This window comes from Dermacentor andersoni, chromosome 3, assembly GCF_023375885.2.
Source record: "Dermacentor andersoni chromosome 3, qqDerAnde1_hic_scaffold, whole genome shotgun sequence".
In the NCBI taxonomy this organism is placed as follows: domain Eukaryota; kingdom Metazoa; phylum Arthropoda; class Arachnida; order Ixodida; family Ixodidae; genus Dermacentor; species Dermacentor andersoni.
Genome location: NC_092816.1, coordinates 185,575,120 through 185,599,154, shown reverse-complemented (window position 1 = coordinate 185,599,154; position 24,035 = coordinate 185,575,120). Strand labels below are relative to the sequence as shown.

Genomic DNA, 24,035 nt, shown 5'->3' with positions numbered 1-24,035 from the left:
GGGCCGTTGGGTATTTTGCTGTGTACGTCATTTTCTGTTTACTTGCACAGAGGGCATTGAGTAGACGAAACACGAAGGCAGGGCAACGCAAACGACCCGCAATTCGTCCACGTTGCTTCGTGCTTCGTCTTCGCAAACGATCTGTTCCCCTTTACCGAAAACGAGCCTTATGAATGCTATCAATGTTTTTGCGCTTATGTATGATAGAGCAATGTACTGAAGTATTCTTCGCGATGCTGGGGCAAAACGCGGCAGTTCCCCTGCTAGCGCCACCTGACGACGCGAAGATTATAACGAGCAATTACATACTTAGTAAACAGCCTTCGTAGTTTTTCTGCTGGTTATGAGTTCTAGGTCACTGTTATTTGCGGATCCATTAAAAGATATGTACGGTGTTTGTAAAGCCGAACACGACTATGAAGGTAATCTCCGGGCGATAAATTTCGAACGTTGCTGTAATGACGATTTCAAAGACTCCGCCTAGGGAATCGAAATATACATACTTAACGTTATGCTTCACCGATTTAAGTCCTCAGTCCATTCTACTATATTCTATCTACCGTAGCCGAACACTGCTAACACGAGTTGCATCATCCATCATTGCTACTGAGCCGGCATTTTTTGGATCGTAGTGTGCGAAATAGTGAATCGTAGTCATTGACGGTGACATTTTGGCATTCAAAATTCCTTCGCAGAAATATACGCCAGCTTTCATTTTACAATATTATTTTCTCCGTAAACTGCTGCTGGCGTATATAACTGGTGTGAGACTTTCAGGCAGAAAACAGCGTACGAGGCCCAGGAGAGCCAATCTATTCGTCCAGTAAATACTGATATTTCCATGACGATAGCTCACCACAATCGTCGACGCAACACTTGAGATATTCACGATGCTACCTGCAAGAGATTTAGCGCATCAGTGATCATCGCAGCTGGCGCGGGTCAACGGCACAACATCGTATGAGGTGCTCTTTATGAACGTACATGTACAGTATAAGCGATCGAGAAGAAATAACTAACATCAAGCAAGAATTGTCATCGAAACTTGTGAACGGCCACAGCACTCAATGAAAGAGCCTAGCGCTTACACCGATGTCTTACAGCAAGCAGTTATCTTTACAGTCTTCAGCGACCATCGCATCCGCTGTGGTTTCGTGTGCCCAAACCTTTCACTTACTTCGCCTCCCGCATCACTACATAAACTGAATCGAATGACAAGCAGCTCATTCATAAACATTTCCTATTTAATCACAAAATCCATCACAAAGAGTTAAAAGTTCAGCAGGCACGCCTTAAATTAGAAATAAGCCACGAGTAATTGGTTAGGTGATACATGCAGCCCCTTGCTGTTTATGATGCAGAGCCACTGAATAGTGTGCGGAATTTGGCAAAAAGATAAAAAGATGGGCAAGCTAATCCGTGTGATTTATGTTAGCGAGAACCACATGCCGGCGAAATAGCGATACCAGTATAACGTGCATTGAGTGTTGGCTTGTATAAAGTAGGCCCCATCCTTCAGAGGAAGCTTTAGCTCAGGAGCTCCTATCTAAATACCTGTTAACGCTGGACTCGTCTTTCTCCGCAACAACTGCACCAAATTTGACGAGTTTTATATCTGGTGATGGTTTATTTCAAATTTCTCATTTAGGTCGTCAATTTTTTATTGAAGATTTACAAACATTGCAAATTCTCAGAAAGCGGAACAATCAAGTTTACAACTTGATTGAAAAACAATATCGCAATTGTGTCAATTGCAACTAAGAGTACATCTAAAGCGGCCGAAATCCATCTGTTTTTAGTGAATAAAAAAAAATCAGTATTATGGAAGTACAGCTTTTGCAGAACTCTTGTACACAACGTAACAAGCCCACGTAAGCTATAAATTGGCATATCCAATTTGTCCGCTTTTAATGGTCTAATGGATGCCGCTGACAGAAAGCCGCGACTTTTGTTCTCGATGCAGAACAATTATTTGTAAACTTCGTGCTATTTTCTCGAACTTTCGAGATTTCAAAAGATGTTCACCATAATCAGCCATTAAATGGAAATTATGCTTGCTACAGTCACTAGAATTTTGCTTTCTCTCTCAAATGCAACAAATTTCATTGAGATCAGTGCAGTGGTTATCTTAGAAAAGTGTTGCTGCGTTTTATATAATTATGATAAAAAAGGCCTAACTGCCCAACACGAGATTGTTGGGAAGTGCACTGCATTAGGCCGTGCGAGTGGTCTACGTCATTCCACTTTCGTGCGGCAAAAAGTACTTGGGGCAGACGGGACGCTGCCTTAACATCCGCCTTAAGGAGCACCAAGGTGCGATCAGGAATGAAACATGTTCTAATCTGGCCGCGCATTGTAGAGTTTGCTCATAAAAACCCATGTTTCAACAACTGGAAATACTGTATAATAATAGGAATCAAGTCAACCACGAGATCGTAGAGGCCTACTTCATGCATGTGAATTCAAGCGTATGCGTCAGCCAGACTTCTATCACTCTCCAGGATAAAGAAACTAATTTTTTGAATGGCAAGATAGGCTAACACCCTTGTAAACATCACTTTACACGTGTTTACATTTTCTGTATATTATAGTCCGTTGCTTGAAAAAATAAACCAGTTGTTAGTCTGCGCTCGTAGTGTGTACTTCCTCTCGTCCTTCGTCCGGGTTACGCTGCCCACCCATAGGAACATGTTCAATCACCAACTCGCCCAGGTTGCCGTGTTAATTCGATGCAGAAGGTGACACTGCACTCTCCTACTTCCCCAACACTTACCACAGTGCGTCACATTTTCTCTCGGACTGAGTTAATAATAATAATAATAATAATAATAATAATAATAATAATAATAATAATAATGTTTATTTCCCATCAAGCAAGATGGAGGAGGCTGCAAGTAAAAGCTGCACGAACAAACGGCAGCTTGACAGGAGCCCGCAGCCCCCCCTACCAGGCGGCAGTAAAAGGGTTACAGAAAAGAACATCGAAAACATACATAGGCACCGAAATGGACACTGGGAATGAACACAAAAATTATTCAATGAGAACGTTCGTTTGGCCATTAAATATTTATTGCATATAATAATACATGCGTGGTGCTTGTGATCGCCTTAAACAGACTACGGTGCCTTAAGTCATGAACACCAAGAGATTATTTTAATAGGAAGGAGTAAATGTCCTCTGCTCGCCCCTCCCCCGCCGGGAACAATCTAATGCATACCTTTGGTTTTACGCAAGTATGGAAGAGCGTTCTTCATCATGCAAAGCGGGCCCTGAAAGTTTGTGTCCCAGATGCGGTTGTAGTCTTGCGTCGTAGTGCTATCAATTGTACCTTGCATGGTCATACCAGCATTGTTTACCTGCAATAAATTAGAATATACAACAGTATACATGTCGCACACGTACAATTGGTTTCACCCGTTCATTTTTGGTAAACGATTTTCTCAGTTCGTTCTAGCCTGTGTTTCGTTTTTGTTTTACGTAGGCGTATGCAGCTTGTGTTACTAACTTTCTTACTACAACAGGAGCATAACCACTTTTCAGGTATCTGAGCAACGATTTACCAACATGAGCCATGTTCAGGGATGTAATGAGCCGTCATAAGTTCTAGAAAACTAATTGTGGTTCCTCAATATCTAAGTTGCAAGACATTTAATACATGTAATAAATTTACAATGCCGGCTTATCGAGTGCACTTTATAATATTGTCTACATAGAAAAAATTGTAGTGAAAATATTCTCGAACAATACGTTTCCCACAAGAACGTTGCCCATACCATGCAGAGAGGCAGTTCTTAAACGCTGTGTGGAAAACGCAGGCTGTGAATTATTCGCCTGCGAATGGTCGGTTTTAGAACAAATACAGCGGAACAAACCCAACAGAAAGAGACATACACATTGCTTTAGCATCGTAAGTACCAGGTACGAGCTAGCCCTAGAGGAAACTCTGTAGAAGCTGCTTTTTGTTTAACTTCGCGCTCCAGATAGCACTGCTCACAAATCAGCGTCTTGGCCATATTCATAGATCAATTTTGAAGGTTCGACACTATTTTTCGAGTAGGAAATTCTTTACGATCTTTACTGTGAACCCCCCGATATTCTGAAGGGGCTCAATTTTGAACAAGTGTACTAAATACCGTGAGAATGCTCAGTTGTGCATGTTGGACTTGTGGTAGGACTTTTGAAGTGCAATGGTGAGTAATAAAACCGCACCAAGTCGAAACCTAAGATTATGCGCAAACAACTACCGACTTTTTCTTACCATTGTCACCCTTCTGTGCATGAGAGCATAAATGCGATGATTGAAAGCCTCCCTCTGAGATACTTCTGCTGCTCTGACCTCACAAGTGCGATGTTAATGAGCCGTAATGACGAGACACAAATTATCTGCCTCTATTATTTTTATGTTTTTTGTATCCGCCAAGGGCAAAGACCACGGAAATAGCCATAACACGCATTCCTCAGTTACAGGTACAGGTATACAGAAGTAGGTCCCATAGTAAAACTAAGCTTAGTGAAAGTTGCGCCAGAGATCAGACTTTTTCAAACACACACATTGAAAACTGATTCTGAAAGCTGTTTTCATGTGCCTCTTACTGGAGAGCGTTATACATTCTAGACACGGTTTAGACTTGTTCAAATGGGAGATTGAAATCATCATCACTAGCTACTGATACTTTTAGAGGCTTGCTAACGAAGAGGTCAAAATATATTATCAGTGTGAGTTTCGATTTATTAAGAAAGTAGAGAAACACACACATTTTAAAACATTTAAAGTAATGCTACGTAACTGCCTAGTTCACTCGGTGCTGTTGCTCAGAACAGGGCACGCATTCAGCAACAACCACTTTCAACGTGCCTCGCTGATAGGCACGTTGAATAATGCAAGCGACTCCTGAGCCACGGCGTCCGCATGCGCTGCCGACACGCGTTTTCGAACGGTTCGCAACGCAAGCAAGAGCGCACACTGCGAGGGCAGAGCGGCTCGAGTGTGTTGTTTTCGAGTGAGTCGGCCACAGTACGGCTTCTGCGCAATTTATTAGGGTTGGCTACGAGCGATTTAGGTAAAATAATCTGAAAAGAATGTGTGAAATGTTTCATTTTATTACTAAATTGTGCTACAAGTCACGTCGTTGCAAAACACATTTTTTTATTATATTATAAAGCGGAAGTGCTGCCGAAAAGGTTCTGCCGTCATAGATAACGGGTCACAGCTCCGCGACGGGCCTGTCGTTCCTGCCAGCGTGCGAGAAGCCGCGAGAGCAATGCGTTGTTCATAGTGCCGTTGTCAGCTGCGCCAGGACACTGTCACCGAAACTTGACACTTACACAAGGCAACACAATGCATTAGGCCATCAGCACAGAACAAATATCACCGCGAAACAACGTGTAAGCCGCGGTCAAAAAAAAAAAAAAAAACAAGGTACTCTAGACTACCATCTTTCTTACCACTACTGACTGCGCTTCACCATCAACCGAACTCGCAAAGACGTGTTCATTTATACAGCTTATGTCGGGAGCACTTAAAAACACGGTGACGCAAAACTGCCGTACACCCGAACTGAGAGATAGTGCTATTTGTTTTTCGGTTTTGCTTAACAGCCAATCAGCGAGACTGTATCGCCGAAAGTGATCGTCGCAGAATACATCCCCTGGATTAATTGTGGCCTATACCATATATATATATATATATATATATATATATATATATATATATATATATATATATATATATATATATAAATATCTGTATGCATATATACTGCGATGGGGTTTATTGCAGTGGCAGTCCGCACAGCGCCACATGCATATTACCCACTACAATTGCCCCCGCTGTGAAGAGGAGCCATCCTGGCAACCTAAGGTGATGAAACGATAAGGGGTTCGTGGCACGGCTTCAGGCGACTGATGTGAACCGTCTCGCGGCCTCGGTGGCGTTTGTCCGAAGAACGGCGTCACCGTTTCAACCACATAATTTAGAGGCGATGTACACGCGACGATCCGGTACGGACCCTGATATTTCGGTGCAAGCTTTGGGCTAAGGCCTGGAGCTTGGAAGGGCAGCCGGAGACAGACGTGAGAGTCCACGGCGAAAGACTGTGTGGGCTGATCGTTGTAGTGGCGATCTTTGTGGATTCCTTGCGTATCCGACGTGAATTTAGACGCATCCGGATCATATGGTAGTACGGTGTCGAGGGTAGTCGATGGTTCACGTCCATAGAGAAGGAAAAATGGTGAGAAGCCTGTGGTAGCCTGAACGGCGGTGTTATATGCGTACGTCAAAAAAGGGAGGACATCGTCCCAATTGGAATGATCAGACGCAACATAAATGGTAAACATGTCACCAAGAATGCGGTTGAATCGTTCCGTTGGACCATTAGTCTGTGGGTGATATGTCGTAGTGGTGCGGTGAATAGTGCGGCACGCGGCAAGGAGCTCATAAATAACTTCGGACATGAAGACACGTCCTCGGTCGCTGAGCAGTTCTCGCGATGCGTCCTGCCGTAAGATGAACGCGGCGACGTCGCGAGCAGCAGCCGAAGCAAGTGCAGCAGTTTCGGCATATCTTGTGGGGTGGTCTACTGCGACAATTATCCAACGATTTCCGTTAGCAGTGCATGGAAGAGGCCCATAAAGGTGGATGTCAACTCTATCAAAAGGACGTGCAGGATACGGTAAAGGTTGCAGAGGGCGTGTCGTATGAGGAGATGTCTTGCGTCGCTGGCAAGCTGCACATGACCGAATGTATTTGCGGACATAAGAATACATGCCGCGCCAGTAGTACCGCTGGCGGAGCCACTCGTGGGTTTTCAGGACGCCAGCATGAGCTTGTTGCGGGTCGACGTGAAAATACGTGCATATATCGGAACGAAAATGGCTAGGGATGACTAGAAGCCATTTGCGACCGTCTGGCTGATAGTTTCGGCGGTACAAGATGGCGTCCCGTAGCCCGCAATGGGTGGCTTTGCGACGAAGGGCTCGAGGGCATGTAGCCGTTGAAGAACTGTTAAGAATTTCAATTAGAGACACAATCCGCGGATCTTTTGTCTGTTCATACGGCATGCCAGTAACAGCATTCCTAGCAGCCGGGCACTCAATGGATGAGGGTGGCGTTTCGTTGGATCGCATGGGCGATCGGGAAAGCGCATCTGCATCAGAATGTTGATGTCCGGATCGATAGATGACCCGAATGTCCAATTCTTGGAGCCGAAGAGCCCAACGTCCAAGACGCCCCGACGGGTCTTTTAGTGACGCAAGCCAGCTGAGCGCGTGGTCGTCTGTCACAACGTCGAACTGACGGCCATACAAGTAAGGGCGAAATTTGTGTAAGGCCTAAACTATAGCTAAACGGTCTTTGGCCGTGACAGAATAATTGCATTCTGCCTTCGTGAGGGCATGACTTGCATATGCAACCACATATTCCGGAAAGTCAGGCTGCCGTTGCGCAAGGACGGCTCCAAGACCAACGCCGCTGGCGTCCGTATGAACTTCGGTCGGTACACTCGGGTCTTAGCGGCGTAGAACCGGCGGTGAGGTAAACAGACGACGCAAAGTGGTGGCGGCTTCGTCACATGCCGGAGTCCACTCGCGAAGGTCACCAGGGCCAGCCAGGAGCTTCTTCAGGGGAGCGATGCTGCAGGCAAAATTGCGCACGAAACGTCGAAAATAAGAGCAAAGACCGACAAAACTTCGGAGCTCTTTCAGTGTAGTCGGCCGCGGAACTTCTGCGACAGCACGAAGTTTGTCAGGGTAGGGAAGGATGCCGTCTTTGGAAACGACATGGCCAAATATGGTCAGCTGGCGGGCTCCGAAGTGGCACTTTTTCCAAGTTAAATTGAAGGCCGGCGGTGGCAAGGCAAGTAAGGACTTCGCGTACACGAAAGCGATGGGCGGTGAAATCGGGGGAGAAAACTACCACGTCGTCTAAATAACCCAACCAAGTCTGCCATTTGAGGCCTCGCAGAATATTGTCCGTCATCCTTTCGAATGTCACGGGCACATGGCAGAGGCTGAATGGCATTACTGTAAACTCATACAGGCCATCAGGCGTGATGATAGCTGCCTTCAAGTGGTCGGATTCTTCCACTCGCACCTGCCAATAGCCCGATCGCAAGTCCAAAGAAGAAAAGAATTATGCCCCATGTAGACAATCCAGGGCGTCATCTATGCGCGGTAGAGGATAGACATCTTTTCGTGTAATCTTGTTGAGGCGACGATAGTCCACACAGAAACGAATCGAGCCATATTTTTGCTTAATGAGTACTACGGGAGACGACCAAGGGCTGCAAGATGGCTTTATGACACCACGTTCAAGCATGTCTTCAACTTGCTCGGTGATGACGCGACGCTCGGTGGATGACACGCGGTACGGACGCTAGCGTAATGGTGTCTGATGTCCCGTATGAATGTGGTGAGGGACGGTACTTGTGCGGCCCAATGATGTTTGGTTCCAGTTAAAAAAGGCGGGAAAATCATTGAACAGAGTAATTAGCCGCTCACGTTGTGTCGGATCGAGGTCATCGGCAATCACGCGCCAAGAAATATCCGGTGATACTTGGTTAGTTGGCCCATGGGGTATCACTGCTGTTACGTTGGCAGTATCCACGTCGTGGGCAACAGGGAAATGCACAATAACGTCAGCGTCCACAGCCTGGATAGTACCAAGTCTCGCCACAGTGCAAAGCCAAAGTGTACGAATTTAGGTTAGAAATCAGTATTTCTGCAGCACCATGGTGAACTTTGAGGAGGGCGAAAGGCAACAATATAGGCTGGCGGCGAATGAAGACGGCAGCGGGTGTAAACATGACCGTCGCTTCGGCAAGTGATGCGCATGAAAGAGGGACAAATACAGCACTGGGCAGAGGAAGGTTAGTATCTGAAGCTACACAGATCCGGCGAACATCATGAACTTCGCCTCAGTAGTACTGGCACTGGGCCTACGACGCATGGGTGAGAGGGAGCGCCGACGAGGGGAAGGCGAGCGATGAGTACCCTAGAGCTGTGACTGCGGTGCTGGCATGTCATCAGCAGCGTAGACTTCCGGTGGTGGTCGCGATGTGCCCACGAAGGCCGGAAAGCGCCGGCGGCAGAAGCGTGCTACATTTCCCGGTGTATCGCAGGCATAGCATATTGGGCGGTTGTCAGCAGTGCGCGAAGGATTTGTACCCTGCTGCTGTGCATTGAAAAAGGGAGCCGCCGGCTGGCGAGTCGAAGGCGGAGGTGAGAACATCGGCGGGCTAGGCGCTGAAGGCGGAGGAGAGAACCCTGGTAGACGAGGCTCCCGTACAACGGCTTCAGCACACGTCAGAGGCGCGGCCACGGAAGCCGGCTGACACGGAGGTGGCAGAGCTTCGGTCACTTGCTCTTGAATTACCTGTCGGATCGCTGGAGCCAAATATTGAGAAGGCTTCTCCGTGGTCGGCAAAATGGAGAGCTGTCGCGCGACCTCCTCGCGCACAAATTCTTTTATTTGAGTCAGCTATGTTGCGTGGTTGTCGCCAATAACCAAAGCTGCTAACGAATATTCCTTAGGCGGTGGGTGCCAAGCTAAGATGCGTTGTTTCCATAGCTCGTCAAAACTTTGGCACAAATTGATAACTTCGGCCACGGTACGCGGATGCTTCGCTATCAACATTTGAAAGGCGTCCTCATCAATGTCTTTCATAATGTGTTTTATCTTATGCTGTTCTGCCATTGACGGATTCACGCGCTTACACAGGCAAATGACATCTTCCATGTAACTTGTGAAAGTTTCACCATGATTTTGCGCGCGCCCCCGCAAGCGTTGTTCTGTGCCAAGCTTGCGCACCGCGGGGAGCCCGAACACTTCTGCGAAACTTGTCTTGAATGCGCTTCATGTTAAAAAATCGTGTTCGTCGTTTCGGAACCAGAGGTTCGCGATGCCAGTTAAGTAAAACAGCACGTTGTGCAACTTGGTGACGTCATCCCACTTGTTATGCTGGCTCACCCATTCGTAAGATGACAACCAATACTCCACGTTATGATCATCGGTGCCGCTAAAGATAGTAGGATTACGCTGGCGCAACACAGCAGAAAAGATGACCGCCGGAGGCTGTGTTGCATCTTCCTGAGGGGTTTCGTCAGGCATGGTCACAGCAGTTGGAAGCGTCCGGCTTCGGAGTTCCAGTTTCCGCGGTTACCCAGCAACTCCACAAAAAAATAAAATAGGGTTTATTGCAGCTCGTTCGAGGAATCGCAAGTAGCTCTTGATGTATATATATATATATATATATATATATATATTATACATGCTTTCATACCTCTATTACACCTATGTTTGTAACACCTTTCTGGCGGGGTAGGATATCGTTTTTCAGAAGTCAGATCGGTTTCCGGAAGATATTTACTCAGCCCTATCTGTGATGAATGTACTTGTCTGTTAGAATTTGGTGTCAGCTAAGCTTTCGCATTACCACCTGTTCCTTTGGCTTGAATGAATGAATGTGTGTTGTTTAGTGGCACAAGAGCCAGGTATGGCCAAAGAACGCCAAGAGAGTGTTAGTGACTTCGCGGTGGAATGATGAGCTCTGTGAAGTTGATGTGACGTGGCTGTAAAGGGTCCTAAAAAGTACTCGCTGTAGAGTACGTAAAATCTACGTGCAATAACAATATGCCGACGACATGATGAGTACTGTGAGGCTTACACTAGATTGCTGAAGAATGATATGATATACAGAACATGTAAGATGCAAAATTAGCTACTGCACAACTGCCTCACCAGAGCCCTTGAAACACAAGGGCCTGGAGGCATGTGCTCTACAGACCGACTATCCCAGCGGCATCCGCTAAAGAGAGGAAGCGCTACAAACGTATGGGGCTAATAACTTGCAAGACCACATCTCTGAGGAAACCTAGGACTGCGTCTGTATTAAAAAGCGGTTCTGGACCGAGAAACATTGCAGGATCAAGAGGAATGTGCTGCCGGTATGCTAAGGAAAAATGTCTCTTTCTCTAAGATTCGGCTTCCCGACACTCCAGGAGGATGTGGAGTACGGTCAGCCTCTCCTCGTATCTACCACAGGTTGGAGGCTCACTTTCAGTGAGTAGAAAATTATGGGTGCCAAATGTGTGTCCTATTCTGAGACGACAGAATAGGACTTCTGTTCGTCCGATTTTGTAGTAGAGGGCCAGAATCCTAACTGTGGCTTTATCAGGTGGAGCTTATTATTTGTTTCCGCGTCCCACATGCGTTGCCAGTGGTCTCGCAGTTATTTCGTAAGAAAGGCCTCAGATCCGCGACAGGCACCTCAGCGGTAGGGTTAACAGCTTGCGATGCGATTGACGTGGCCATCTCGTCCGCCAGAATGTTACTTTCGATGCTCCTGTGGCCAGGCACCCAGCATATAGTCACATATGGGTTAGATGCATACGCTTTACACAAAATGGAAGAGAGTTCAATGATTACAGGTTTTAGTTCTTACAGAATGATATCAAACACTTTACAACACTTAGGGAGTCTGTATATATAACTGACTTTTGGAGTTTTGATTTCCTTATATGCTTCACAGCTGACGGTACTGTAAGGATACTTGTTTCCGAATGCAGTACATCGGATTCTGAGAAGGATAGGCTGACGGCAGCATAGGACACCCCGGTATTTGACTTCGAAGCGTCTGTGTAGAACTCTGTGCAGGAGTGCTTGTGCTGGAGTTCTATGAAATGCATTCGGATTTCGAGCTCTGGTGCGTGTTTTGTTACTTCTAAAAAGGATATGTCACATTCTATCATCTGCCACTCCCAAGGTGGTAACAGCTTGGTAGGATGCATTAGGCAAAGCTCGAAAAGTGGGACCTGCATTTTATCCCTATGCTCCCTCACACGAAGCGAGAAAGGCTGTCTTGCAGAGAGACGATTATGGAAAAGTGTAGTACACGTCATATCGTTAACTGTGCTAAAACATTGATGTTGATGATTTGAGTGTATTTTCAGGAAATATGTAAGGCTGATGTAAGTTCTCTGTAGATGAAGTGACCATTCATTCGATTCCGCGTATAAGCTTTCAATAGGGGTTCTCCTGAAAGTTCCAGTGGCTACGCCGATGCCTAGATGGTGAACAGGATCTAGGATCTTTAGTGCGCTCGGAGCGGCAGAGTTATATACGAAGGCACCATAGTCTGATCGTGATCGAATTAGGCTGTTATAAACATTCATCAGACACTTCCTGTCGCTACCCCATGTTGTGTGGGCTAGAATTTTAAGTAAGTTCATTGTCCTTAGACATTTCTTTTTTCAGATATTTAATGTGCTGAATAAAAGTAAGGTTGGAGTCAAGTATAATACCTAGAAATTTGGGTTCTTTGTTGATAGATATTTGATGTCCACACAGTTGAACACAAGGATCTCGAAGCAGGCCTCCCTTTCTAGTAAAAGGAACGCAAGAACTACAAAGAGAACACAAGAACTACAAGGGCATACAAAAACGGAATTTAAATCCGTTTTTGTATGCCCACTTAGAAACCTTGTTCAAGCCGTGCTGCACCTGTCTTTCGCATACTGCAAGGTTACAAGATTTGAAGCCGATTTGAATGTCGTCCACGTAGACGGAATAAAGCATGGTAGGTGATAATGAAGTACGAAGCGTGTTCATCTTCACGATAAAGAGCGTGCACGCCTCACTGGGGTCATCTGTTTTTTATGTGAAAGGTCATGACCATACATTGCCGATTTTCACGTGGAAGATACGATTCCACAAATAGCTTTCAATTATTTTCAGCATATTTCTACAGATGCCCATTTCCGACAAGTCTCGCAAGATCCCGTAACGCCATGTTGTGTCATACGCCTTCTCCATGTCAAAGAACATTGATAAGAAAAATTGTTTATGTACAAATGCATCACGGATCTTTCCTTCAATGCGCACCAGATGATCAGTCGTAGAGCGCCCTTTTCTGAACCCACATTGATAGGGATCAATCATATTGTTAAGTTCACGGGAATGTATGAGTTGACGATTAATCACTTTTTCAAATAATTTACACAGGCAACTTGTAAGAGCTATCGAACGATAACTTGCCGCCAAGGAAGGGTCTTTGCCCAGCTTCAAGACGGGAATAACAATAGCTTCCTTCCATCAGGATGGCAGGTATCCGGCAGCCCAAATAGAGTTTAAAAGTGCCAGAAGTGTCGTCTGTGTATCGCTGTGTAAGTTTTTAATCATATCATATATGATTCTATCAGCTCCCGGTGCAGATCTCCTACACGTGCTCAAGGCAGCTTTAAGCTCTGCAATATTAAAAGGACGGTTGTATGCTTCATCCGGGCGGCATTAGCGATCCAGTGTCTTAAGTTCAGCTATTTGTTCATACTTGAGGAATGATTTTGTGTAATGTGTAGAGCTTGATACATGCTCGAAGTGTTCGCCCAGAGCGTTGGCCTGGCCTTCCAAGGTAGTCTCTTGGGGGTCAACTAAGGGCAATGGGTGGATTTCTGCTCCTTTAGCTTTCGTACGCCATTCGATACTTTAGACTCTTGGGCGTAGGATGTGATGCCCGAGAGAACCCTCTCCCATATAGCCTTCATCGCCTGTCTCCACGTGCGCCTTCGCTGTGATTTTACGAGTTTCAAGTCCATGAGATGTTCTGCAGTCGGGGAGCGACGCTGCAAACCCCACGCTTTGTTATGTTTCTTTCGCGCCAGTCTGCACTGCTTATGCCACCAGGGTACCCGTCATTTACCAAAGAGCTTGTGTTTGGGGAATAAACTTTTCAGCTGCGTCGAGTATAAAACAAGTAAAGTATGCTACTGCTTCATCTATGTTAAAATCAGTGGTAAGATATCGTGATAAGTAAGTAGATGCGTTAAAATTATTCCATTCCGCGGACGCTAGTTTTCACCGGGGGGCGTGTGGCGGGCATTCATGTTGATGTATTAAATTTACAGGAAAGGGGTCACTTTCATAGGGATTTTTGGTTACGTGCTATTGCAAATGAGGGAAAATTGAGGCAGAGCCACTCGATAGGTCTATTGACGAGTACGAATTATGATAAATATTAAGATACGTTGGCTCCTTGTTCAAGAGCCATGCACCGGAATTCAGAAGAAAATTTTCAATAAAACGACCTCTCGCTCACCTCGCGTGTCTCCGCACATTGTCTCCCCACATTGGGCGTTAAAATCGCCTACGATTAGGTAAGGGTCCGGGAGCTGATCAATTAGGTAATACAAATCGCTGTTTCGGGGATCCTAATTTGGGGGTATGTATATGCAACATACAGTGGTTAATTTATTAAAAAGAATTGCCCGAACTGACACGGTCTCAAGGGGCGTGTGAAGGGCGACATGCTGACAAGCTACTGACTTGTCAACAACTATTGCTACACCGCCAGCCCAGGCGTTCGCATCGTTGCGCTCTTTACTATAGATTCTGTAGTGACAGAGGAAATTTGTGTTCGTAGGTTTCAGATGTGTCTCTTGAACACAGAGCAACTTGGGATTGTGTTTGTGTGGGATATCTCTAATGTCGTCGAGGTTATGGAGAAGTCCTCTAACAACCCATTGTAGTATTTGTGTATTCATTACGCTATACGCGTTGTGTGTTGTGTATTTCAGAGACGAGGACTAGCTCACGGGCCCTTTGCAGGCGCCGTGACGGGAGTTTTGTCTTTTTTGGAGCGATCGAGTGAGCCTCGCCGCTCCTTAGGCGCTGGTGGCACCGTATTGCTGGTGGTTCTGTCCATGGCCTCTTGCAAGGCGCTGGACACGCGCCCTTCCGAGCGCTTTGTTTGGCGTGAAGGCCTCGGCACGTTGGACGAGCCCTTTCAGGCCACCTTCCCGGAGGTGAATGGCCCCTTCTGCTTGGGTAGTGGAGCAGCGCTAGCTGCAACCGCCGGGGATGGGGGGGGGGGGGGTTGACGTCACTGCCGGCTCACTGTGTGTGGGCCGGACAGCCGCCCGAGATCGTTGTGGCATTGCCCCCTGACGCGCCACATCGGCAAATGTGTCCTTCGGCAGGTAGGGTACCCGCCTGCATGCCTCCTTGAAAGTTATGTTTCCTTTACTTTTATCGTCACAATTTCTTTTTCTTTTTTCCACGATGGGCACGACCGCGAGTATACGGCGTGCTCCCCTTCACAGTTTACACAATGGGGAGTGTTCTCACAAGCTTCAGAAGTTTGTTCATGGACACTGTACTGCGCACATGTTTGACGGCCTCGGCAGCTCTGCGAACTATGGCCGAAGCGTTGGCATTAGAAACATCTGAGCGGATTGGGCACATATGGCCTAAGACGGAGCTTGATGTACCCTGCCTCGATTGACTCGGGCAGGACAGTTGATCCAAAGGTGATTATGAAGTGCTTCGTTTGTATTTCTTTGCCATCTCGCCTGATCTTAATTCTTTTCGTCTTCGTCACTCCTTTAATCATCGTTCGCTACTGCAGCACCTCCTGGCACTATGTATGCATACATGAATATTTTTTTGTCTCTAATTGCCTTCCGGCCTACCTGGGTGAGTGGGTGGGTAAATGGTCGAATGGATAACGCACTGGAAAACTGTGCTCCGAGAAGCCAACCGTCCAACCACGTGGGGTCGCTGTGTATGCGAAAATCTATTCATATGTGCCTCAGCTTCTCAGCTGTCACGCACGCCACTGTGCTACGATTTTCGTCTCCGATACTACGCGCGCACTTCACGGCAGCGCCACTAGATGGTGCAGCCTGTCCAGAAAGTAGCGCGAGAAAAGAACCTGGTTGCCACATGACGCGTTTCTCAGGGTACATTGCCATACCACAGATTTAGGAGGCCACGGACAGGCTAGATGGCGCGCAGTATTCCTAGGGAAGCGCGAAAAAGGAGTCCTGTTGCAGTACACGCCTCACATAAAACTCGTTTCAATAATGGCAGTACGTTGGCTATATTGATTGAATCCTAGCGTATAACCGTCGACAGTCGTCGTGAAACAGGGTCGGCCGACTTTCTTTTCTGTCCAGCTTAATTGATCTGGTATCCGTAGCGTTACACTCACGAGAATGTCAATTTTTCCAAAGTGCTTTGCAGTCTTCTCCACCACAGCAGCAACGTCCTTCTCCACGGATATGTCACCAGGTACAATGATCACCTAGAATTGAACGACACTTTTTAAAACAAAAATTTTATTCCATATGGCGCATCATCGGTCAACTTTCCGATTGTGTGTTTTAGGTTCTTCAATCTACCGGAAGATGAAAGTTATATTTGGGGATTTTATATGCCCGAACCAGGACCTGATTACGAGGGAAACCGTAGTTGGAGGGGTTGGGGAGGGGGTGCCTGATCAATTTTGACCCCCTGTGGATCTTTACCATGCGCTCAATGGAAGGCATTTGCATTTCGCCTCCATCGACATTCGACCACCGTGGCCTCACTGTGTTTGATTATGCGTCTGGCTTAGGGGATCCTTGCGTTCTGATTAAATTTCACTTGTTTCCCCTCTACTAGAAATATGAATATGGATAAGCAAGGATTTCTCTATGTATAGAATCACAGAAGAATTCGCCTCAACAAACGAATTGCCGTTATTTTGAGCGTTCACCAGCGTTATTGACTATTTGCTGGCTTTGGTAGCAGCTGACCAAACATCTATGAATCATCTGGTTGCTTCATATGCACGGGCTTTCTCGTTTCCCTCTTTTAGCACTGAATTTTCAGCACTGCTGACGAAATATCCCGAGTCTCCACCAGGAAGCCAATTTCGTTTCTACGGTTATTTTTCACAGTGTAACATCTCTGTGCCCTATTCTTTCTAAGCGCTGCCGTATTAGTGCCGCATGAAGTGTGAAACACACAATCGCCTGAGTGATTCTATTTGCCGTGGAAGCGGGAGCACATACAGCAATGCAATTTTTGGTAGTCCTTAAACTTAATGAATTTCATGGAGAACCGGGTTACCGCAGACATGAACGGCCACAACAACGCTGGAAGTGACATGGTAAGATATTTTATTCAACCACAACGCTTCCACGACATTCTAACACTAATATTGTCCTTGTCGAAAAAAAATTAAGGAACGCTCAGTGTTAATGTATTACATTCGCAGCTACGCAGAACATGTAGAGTATAGCTGGTTGCTAATATAACAGCTCTGTGCTCTCTTGGCGATAAATTGGCGACACAAGATGGCGCCATCAAAGCGCCCCTCGCACAACAATCTCCGTTAACCCGGTGTACAGTTAACTGCAATATGTTTACGGACAGGCTAAGTTTTTTCGTTAACGAGTGTAGACGTATGCTTGAATGCTACGCCATCTACCGGATGCCGTATTACCGGATAGCTGCAGGCCTGCTACAACGCTGATAGTGAAATCTTGTAACGCTGACTTTAACCAGGGAGCACACAACAAAAATACTGCCCTGACGACCTTGCATGTTCTGCTTACTACAGGTAGAAAGCGTTCGCAGCGACACAAGCGTTAACATGCTGTCCTTTTACGTTTGTCCTTCCATGAGAAAGAAAACATGTTTCAAACTCATCAGTGTTCGACAAAGCGTCAAAAGATGCCGCATTCAGCCTTGCTACTGCCGTGGACAGCAGTAGCAAATGTCTGGTAACGCAGTGATCACTAAACAATACCAATTTTACGGACAAGCTAAACTCTCCGTTGTACCAAGTGCAGTGACATTGCATCACTGTGTGCCCACCTTGTCACAGGGAATCCCCTTGGCGCAGCACTCCTTGGCAACTCGCTCCAGAGACTGCTTGTTTCTTGCAGTCAGCGAAAGCCAGCAGCCGAGAGAAGCGAAGTACAGCGCCGTTCCTTCGCCGATACCCGACGAGGCGCCTGTGGGGAGAGACAGAAAGCAAACATCAGAAAAAATGATGGCTATACGGGCAGCCTGACGCAACAGAAAGCACAACGAAAAAAAATGCAGGTGTGGACGTGCGCTGACCTGACAACAATTTCTTAGTTAAAGTGAATGCATGTACACATGAAAGACAGCAGCTGAATTAAGAAAATGTAACCGCTTTCAGAACTGTAAGAGACAGAATAGCTGTGGCAGCACTTATAAGAGCGTAGAAACAAGAACAAATTCTGAATGGCCCCGTTTATCGCCTATACGTTCTTTCAATGCTGGTCGGTGACTGGGAGGACCAGAAGACTAATCATCTTCAGCAGCAGCAGCCTATTTTACGTGCACTGCAGGACGAAGGCCTCTCCTTGCGTCCTCCACTTACCCTCGTCCTGCGTAAATAGACTATCGCCTTTATTTACGAAGAGATATGTCTTATTGGAAATAAACATTGACAAAAAGAGGATTTCCTTTATTTCAGGATTATTCACTCGCTACACAGCTTCTCAGTACGGCAAGCTTTTAATAAACGAGTCATGGTCTCTCGATTTATAATCATCAGCCTATTTTATGTCCACTGCTGGATGAAGGCCTCTCCCTGCTATTTCCAATGACCCCTGTCCTGCGACAAGCGATTCTAACTAGCACCTGCGAATTTCTTAATTTTATCACCCCACGTAGTTTTCTGCCATCCTTGACGGCGCTTCCCTTCTCTTGGCACCCATTCTGTAACTCTAATGGTCCACCGGTTATCTGTCCTACGCATTACACGGCCGGCCGAGCTCCATTTTTTCCCTTGATGCCAATAAGAATATCATTAGTATTCTGCCATTATACTTTAATTTGTGGTTTTAAGCATCTTGTCGCTTTTAAAGTGTTTCAGAGGGGAGGGAAGGAGCCTAGAGAAGCTTACGAACATACGAGACGAGCGTTTCCTTTTTAAGTCGCCATCAGTTTCTGGTATAATTGCCGAGAAATTTCACCCGGTATGCACTCATTCGGAAACCGAGCGCCAATGGGGCGCTTTATCCGGTCCACACGCGATGTTCGGTGGGCAGCATCCTCTGGAGCTAGGCTGAGGTACACAACCAGTAATCGCGCGATTGAACCACTGGCGAAGATTAGCCGCCAAGCGATCTTCGACATAGAAAGATGCCTGGGCGACGGACACTTCGGCTTAACAGAAGCCAAACGACGAGCGAAACCTCACGTAGGCAATGTTCCGGCTTCCCCTGGGGTCCTATTAACAGTCAATCACTGTAGGTTGATCACTTCATTTAGGCGATTTAGTAGTGTGGTTTGCTGGGCCAGTTGGTGCATGGTGAATGTATAAGGGGTTCCAGCAAGTACGGACGCGAGCACATGGTAAGAAGAAACGGACAGAACAACGCTGGTACTTAGCCGTACTTGTTGGAACCCCTTATACGTTCATTTAGGCGAGTTGCGTTATCTTGAATGTATGGAAAAGCAACACAAAGCTACGTGGTCAAGAAGAGGGAGAAAACAATCACATCTGCACTGACGCTGATTGCCAACATACCTTTATTTAATTGCTTCTTTTTTATTCATGCCTCAAGGGTAAATGAGGCGTCGACAATGAATACAGTGGTTCGGAGTTAACTTAATAAATAATGACTCTGTGGCTGCTGTAAATTAGGTGCAGTCTGTTAACATAATGATTTCGACATGAAGGTCGTTCCAGCCTTGCGTTGTGTGTAGAAAAAAAACTCACTAGCAATTTATACTCTGTCGAAAAAACAAGAACTATCCGTACATTCCCGTTATTCGACAGCCATTAACTACAATGGCACATTTTATACCCAAGGCACCGGTAATTGTACTGTATCGTCCATCGCACCTATCTGGTATATATTTACCGGCCGTTGAAGGCCGAATTTGCTCCAGTCTTGTTAACTCGCAAGCAATGCGCACGCGGATGACTACCTCGTTGTAAAAAAGCAGCCAGGCTACTGTCTGACGATGAATTTGGGAACACTGCATGCATTTTCATTGACCACAGTGGTGGATTCAAAGTTTGAATTGCCTAACAATAATTATAAAATTCAGTTTACAGATATCGGTCATTTATTTTCATCTAATGAACATGTGTGCTGGACTTATCAACCTAGGTCACAGAATTCAGGACTTGCCTTCTTACGACCGCACCCATTCCATACTGGTGAAACTTGGCATTTGCACCACTTGTATTCAAGCTTTAATTAACACATCCTCTGAGCCCTGAATCGAGAACAACCTCTTTAATCAAGCCAAGCGTCTAAAACCTGCCGGGTATCGATCCTCCATCATTACATCTGAATATGAGACACCTACCAGCAGGAAATGAAAAATAAAGAGTCCTCTAACAGACAAATACACCAATACGAAAATGACAAAGAACCAGAACACGCTATATTGTATACATGTTGATATATTTAATTGAATACCTTCCAGGCCCTTTGAAACCTGAAGGTATTCACGGCCTTTTCATGATCCTAAGAAAGTAGCCACTATCAAGTGAACTTTGTATTCTCTGCTCCCTGCAATGCTTCAAAACTGTGCGATGCAATAAAAATCGAAACCGCCCATTTACTTCTACTGCTCGCGAAACGAAATTCAAGACGTCCACTTAAGATGGCGTCTGTGTCTATAAAAACGTTTAATTAAGCTGTGTAAAAGCATACATTAGACAAACTGAGCAATGTTTCAATTATAGAGCGAGACAGCATGAAAATAATCTTAGAAAACGCATGGTAGACATCAAGCGTCTCATTGTAACAAATATATATATATATATATATATATATATATATATATATATATATATATACAGAAGCTCTACTGTTCAGTAGTATCGTCTTCCGAAAATACGCAAGAATAAAAACAATATACTGTAGAGTACTGAACAGCACAAGCAAAAAATAAGTGTGCCAGCATAGCCTCACTTAATCTACCTAAACTAGAGATGCTCTTTTTTCGTCACACACGCCAGTATTTGTAGCTCGCTGTACATGTGCCTGTCGATATAGTTGGTAATTCTTTTTTCGAAATAATATATATGGCTCGTGCTTCTTCAAGTAAAGCTCCGTTGGCAGTCAGCGCTAGTCGTTGTTGAGGTTGTTTTCTTATTCTCGTTTCCGTCCCGTCACGCTGAGTCAAGTTAATTTGAATTTCACGTTGCTTCGAACCATGACTTGTAACACCGAATACGTTGAGTTCTAGGGCTTATGGCCTTTCTCACACAGTACCAAGTTTTACGCGAGATAAATCAAATATATGTTAGACATAACTTCACTTTTCTGCGCACCACAAAGAAACGAGCAACGCATCGCCAAGCAGTCACTGCTGCCAAAGTGTCAGAAACGCAGTCATCCGCAGACGCCGAGTCATGCGGTGCCGATTGTGCGAAATCTCAGGAATGTGATCGTATCCTCTATATTGATTGACCGACAACACTAACCCTTTTTTGAAACCGCAGAGGCAAATAGTCAATTTCGTCGACAACTATCTCCACAATGGTTGGTTCCTTAATATCGCATAAATGCGTACATTAGAATGGCACGGCAGCCCCCCTGCAATGCTGCCATTGCAACATATTGGGCCTTGAAGCAAGAATGAATAAGTAATTATCAATGTTAGCTTAATAATAATCGGGCTGCAATGTCTGGCGAACTGTCTGTTTGGTCCGGTGAACTGCGGGCAGGAGTAAGAAAGTAAAAGTCACCGTCACACTAAATCGAGTCACACGAAACCTCGCGAAAGGGATTCTGCCCTCGGAAGTGTCACTCGATAATACCGCCCCAGTATTCAGTGCATGATGCCACCGCCGAGGATGAAATCGTATAGAGTACGACGCAATACATTCGGCCATACCACCTAATGTACTGGCGAAGTCTGACACCCAGGGATGGTATAATGTAACGATTATATTCCAATTTTTTTTCTTACCGGACTTACTATCAGTATGATCTCTAGGTTTCCGAGATACGTGCTAGTTTACCGCGATACGTTAGGCCCAATGCGTATGCGTGTATTATGCCGCCGATTAGCACGGCACGTTGGCGCGATTGCGCAAAAAGAAGAAACGAGCTCAGGCCGACTGTTTGCATCCGAATTCGCCCTCGTTACATAATAGCTATGATGACAGCAATAAATATATGGCATTGTAAGTGATACATTTGCCCCAAGTCACGATGAGGACATATTATTGGGGATGTTTTTTCGTTAGCAATCGGGATGATGTGTTTTCATCTTACAGTACTTGAGAGATGAGGGCGAGCCGGGAGCGTGTTTTATTTTCACCTTGAATATGGCGTCACAGCATAAGCGTTGTTTATGCTTCAGCGAAGCGAAATGTTCTAAAAGTCAAATTGGAGACCTTATTTTTCTATTTGCTCGAGCATCGTGCGCATTCTTTGAGTTGTAAGAGAGCCATCTGGGTTCTTTCGCGTCTCAGAATCTTCCTTCCCTTAAGCACCGCGCAGGAGGAAGACGCGCTTTGCTCATTTTGTCCCTAGTCGAGCTGCATTATCCGAAAGCGGTTAACTACTCTGGAATGGGCTTTCTATTTGATGGTACATTCGTGGAGTGCATGTTTCCAGAAGTACTTTAGAGGTCTATGTTCAGTGTAGGAAGGAAAAAAATGCTGCATTAAAGAGGCTTGAGAGCATGTTTATACCAGCCACACACCGTGCTGCCATTGGAGAAGGGCACTGCAGGCGTGGGCGACATCGACGCGATGGCATCAACACCACCTGCGGGAGCGGCTGCATGCGTCAGCGTACCTCCACACAGTCGGCTAGGGAGGACGTGGTGAGCAGTGCCCGGTGTTCCTGTCAGATCACGGTCAGATCGCAGGAACCTGAAGACAATTGCCAGCGCCGGCGACACAGTTCGAGCGATCGTCATCATCTGCGATCTTGCCCTCCTGTTAACTGCGTGGTGCGATATCGGTGCGGGGGCAAGGTATCGAGCGGGCGGCGGCACCTTCCGGTGACCTGTTGCGTGTACTCGTATGAACCAGGTCGAGGAGGAAGGCCAGGTCAGGTGTGCGTCCGGGAATGGTTTAGGGCCTTATGCATGAATTTTTACATTCATCCTGGACATTCCTCCTGGAAGGCCTTGACAACTCGTAGGCTGCACCATCTGGTTTGCCGCATCTTGGCGACGTGTGCGTCCGGGATGCCAAGCAGGATTAACGCCTTCGCGTTTCTGCAACGCCTTGGCGACTCGGACGTTGCCTGCTCCAGCGATCCTCTTTAGGTGCAGCAGTCTCCCCGCCGGCTGAGGTGCCGTGCCTTCGTTTCAAGCCATCGTGGCCCAGGGCCATCATCACCTTCGCAGAAGGAGGGGCAGTGTGGGAACCCCGGCATGATAGCGGCAACGGAGCAAGCTGTGGAAGAAGAAGACACGCGTGCGGTGCTGAGACACGGCTAGGTGCGGCCGGCCAGTACTGGAGCCTGCTGGCCTGCAATGAGGGATCGCGCAGTTCCTAGAGTACATACTCTTCCCGTCGCCGACGACCATGGCACTAGAAGAGCGCCGAAAATTCGCTGCGATGCGGCAGACCCTATGTTACCCGTGCCACCGTGACACGGGTCAACCACTGACGACAGACAACTGTCGCTTAAGCGGCACATGCACGTGGGGCGCAAAGCGTGTCGTCCTTCGTAGTACCACTATCATCAGAAGCAAGAGTCCTCAGCAAAAAACACCCAGGTGTCGCAAAAGTTGGGTTGGACGGAGTTTCGGTGGCGCCGGGCGCCGTCGAGCGGTGTCGGCCGAATTCATGTTTGCTAGCTACTTCGCGCGTCGTCACTGTGAACTGGCGTTGGTTAAGGTACCTGAATAAAACTGTAAGGTAGCGACATTCATCCTCGGCCGGCTTCTCCTTCTCCTGGTTTTCCCACAGCTCGCTCTTTCTCTCGTAGCTCGCCCTCGCACTTTGTTCGTTCGCTCGAAAGCCGCCCAAAATGTTGCACGAGGTACGACAATAAAAACTGTTGTTGGATGTGTGCGCATGAAATATTACCGTATTTAAGGCTTGATTACTGTGCGCTGCGCTAGGAGCGTTGATGGAACGCAATGAAACTGGCAGAAGCAGATGTTTATTTTTTGTGCTTTATCGGTGCGTGACTGCGCGCTTGTTTTGTGGCTTCGGGTTGGTGGGTTGGTTGCCTCCTTCCAGTTAGAATGCTTTTGACGCTAATTTGGTGGACAAATTACTTTTAGTGTTGGGTACTAGCACAAAATGGG

The 24,035-nt window shown here is 46.4% G+C and overlaps 1 protein-coding gene across 1 annotated transcript in view; it reads right to left on the bottom strand.

Moving 5' to 3' along the window:
- The window catches only part of LOC126524428 (meso-2,3-butanediol dehydrogenase-like), a 47,421-nt gene that overhangs the window by 9,510 nt on the left and 13,876 nt on the right, over positions 1 to 24,035 (bottom strand). The window contains exons 2-5 of the mRNA XM_072287362.1: positions 17,634 to 17,773; positions 15,982 to 16,074; positions 3,219 to 3,357; positions 857 to 897 (exon numbers count right to left, since the gene is read on the bottom strand). Of these exons, the coding sequence (XP_072143463.1) occupies positions 857 to 897; positions 3,219 to 3,357; positions 15,982 to 16,074; positions 17,634 to 17,773 (413 nt within the window). The remainder of the gene's footprint in view (positions 1 to 856; positions 898 to 3,218; positions 3,358 to 15,981; positions 16,075 to 17,633; positions 17,774 to 24,035) is intronic.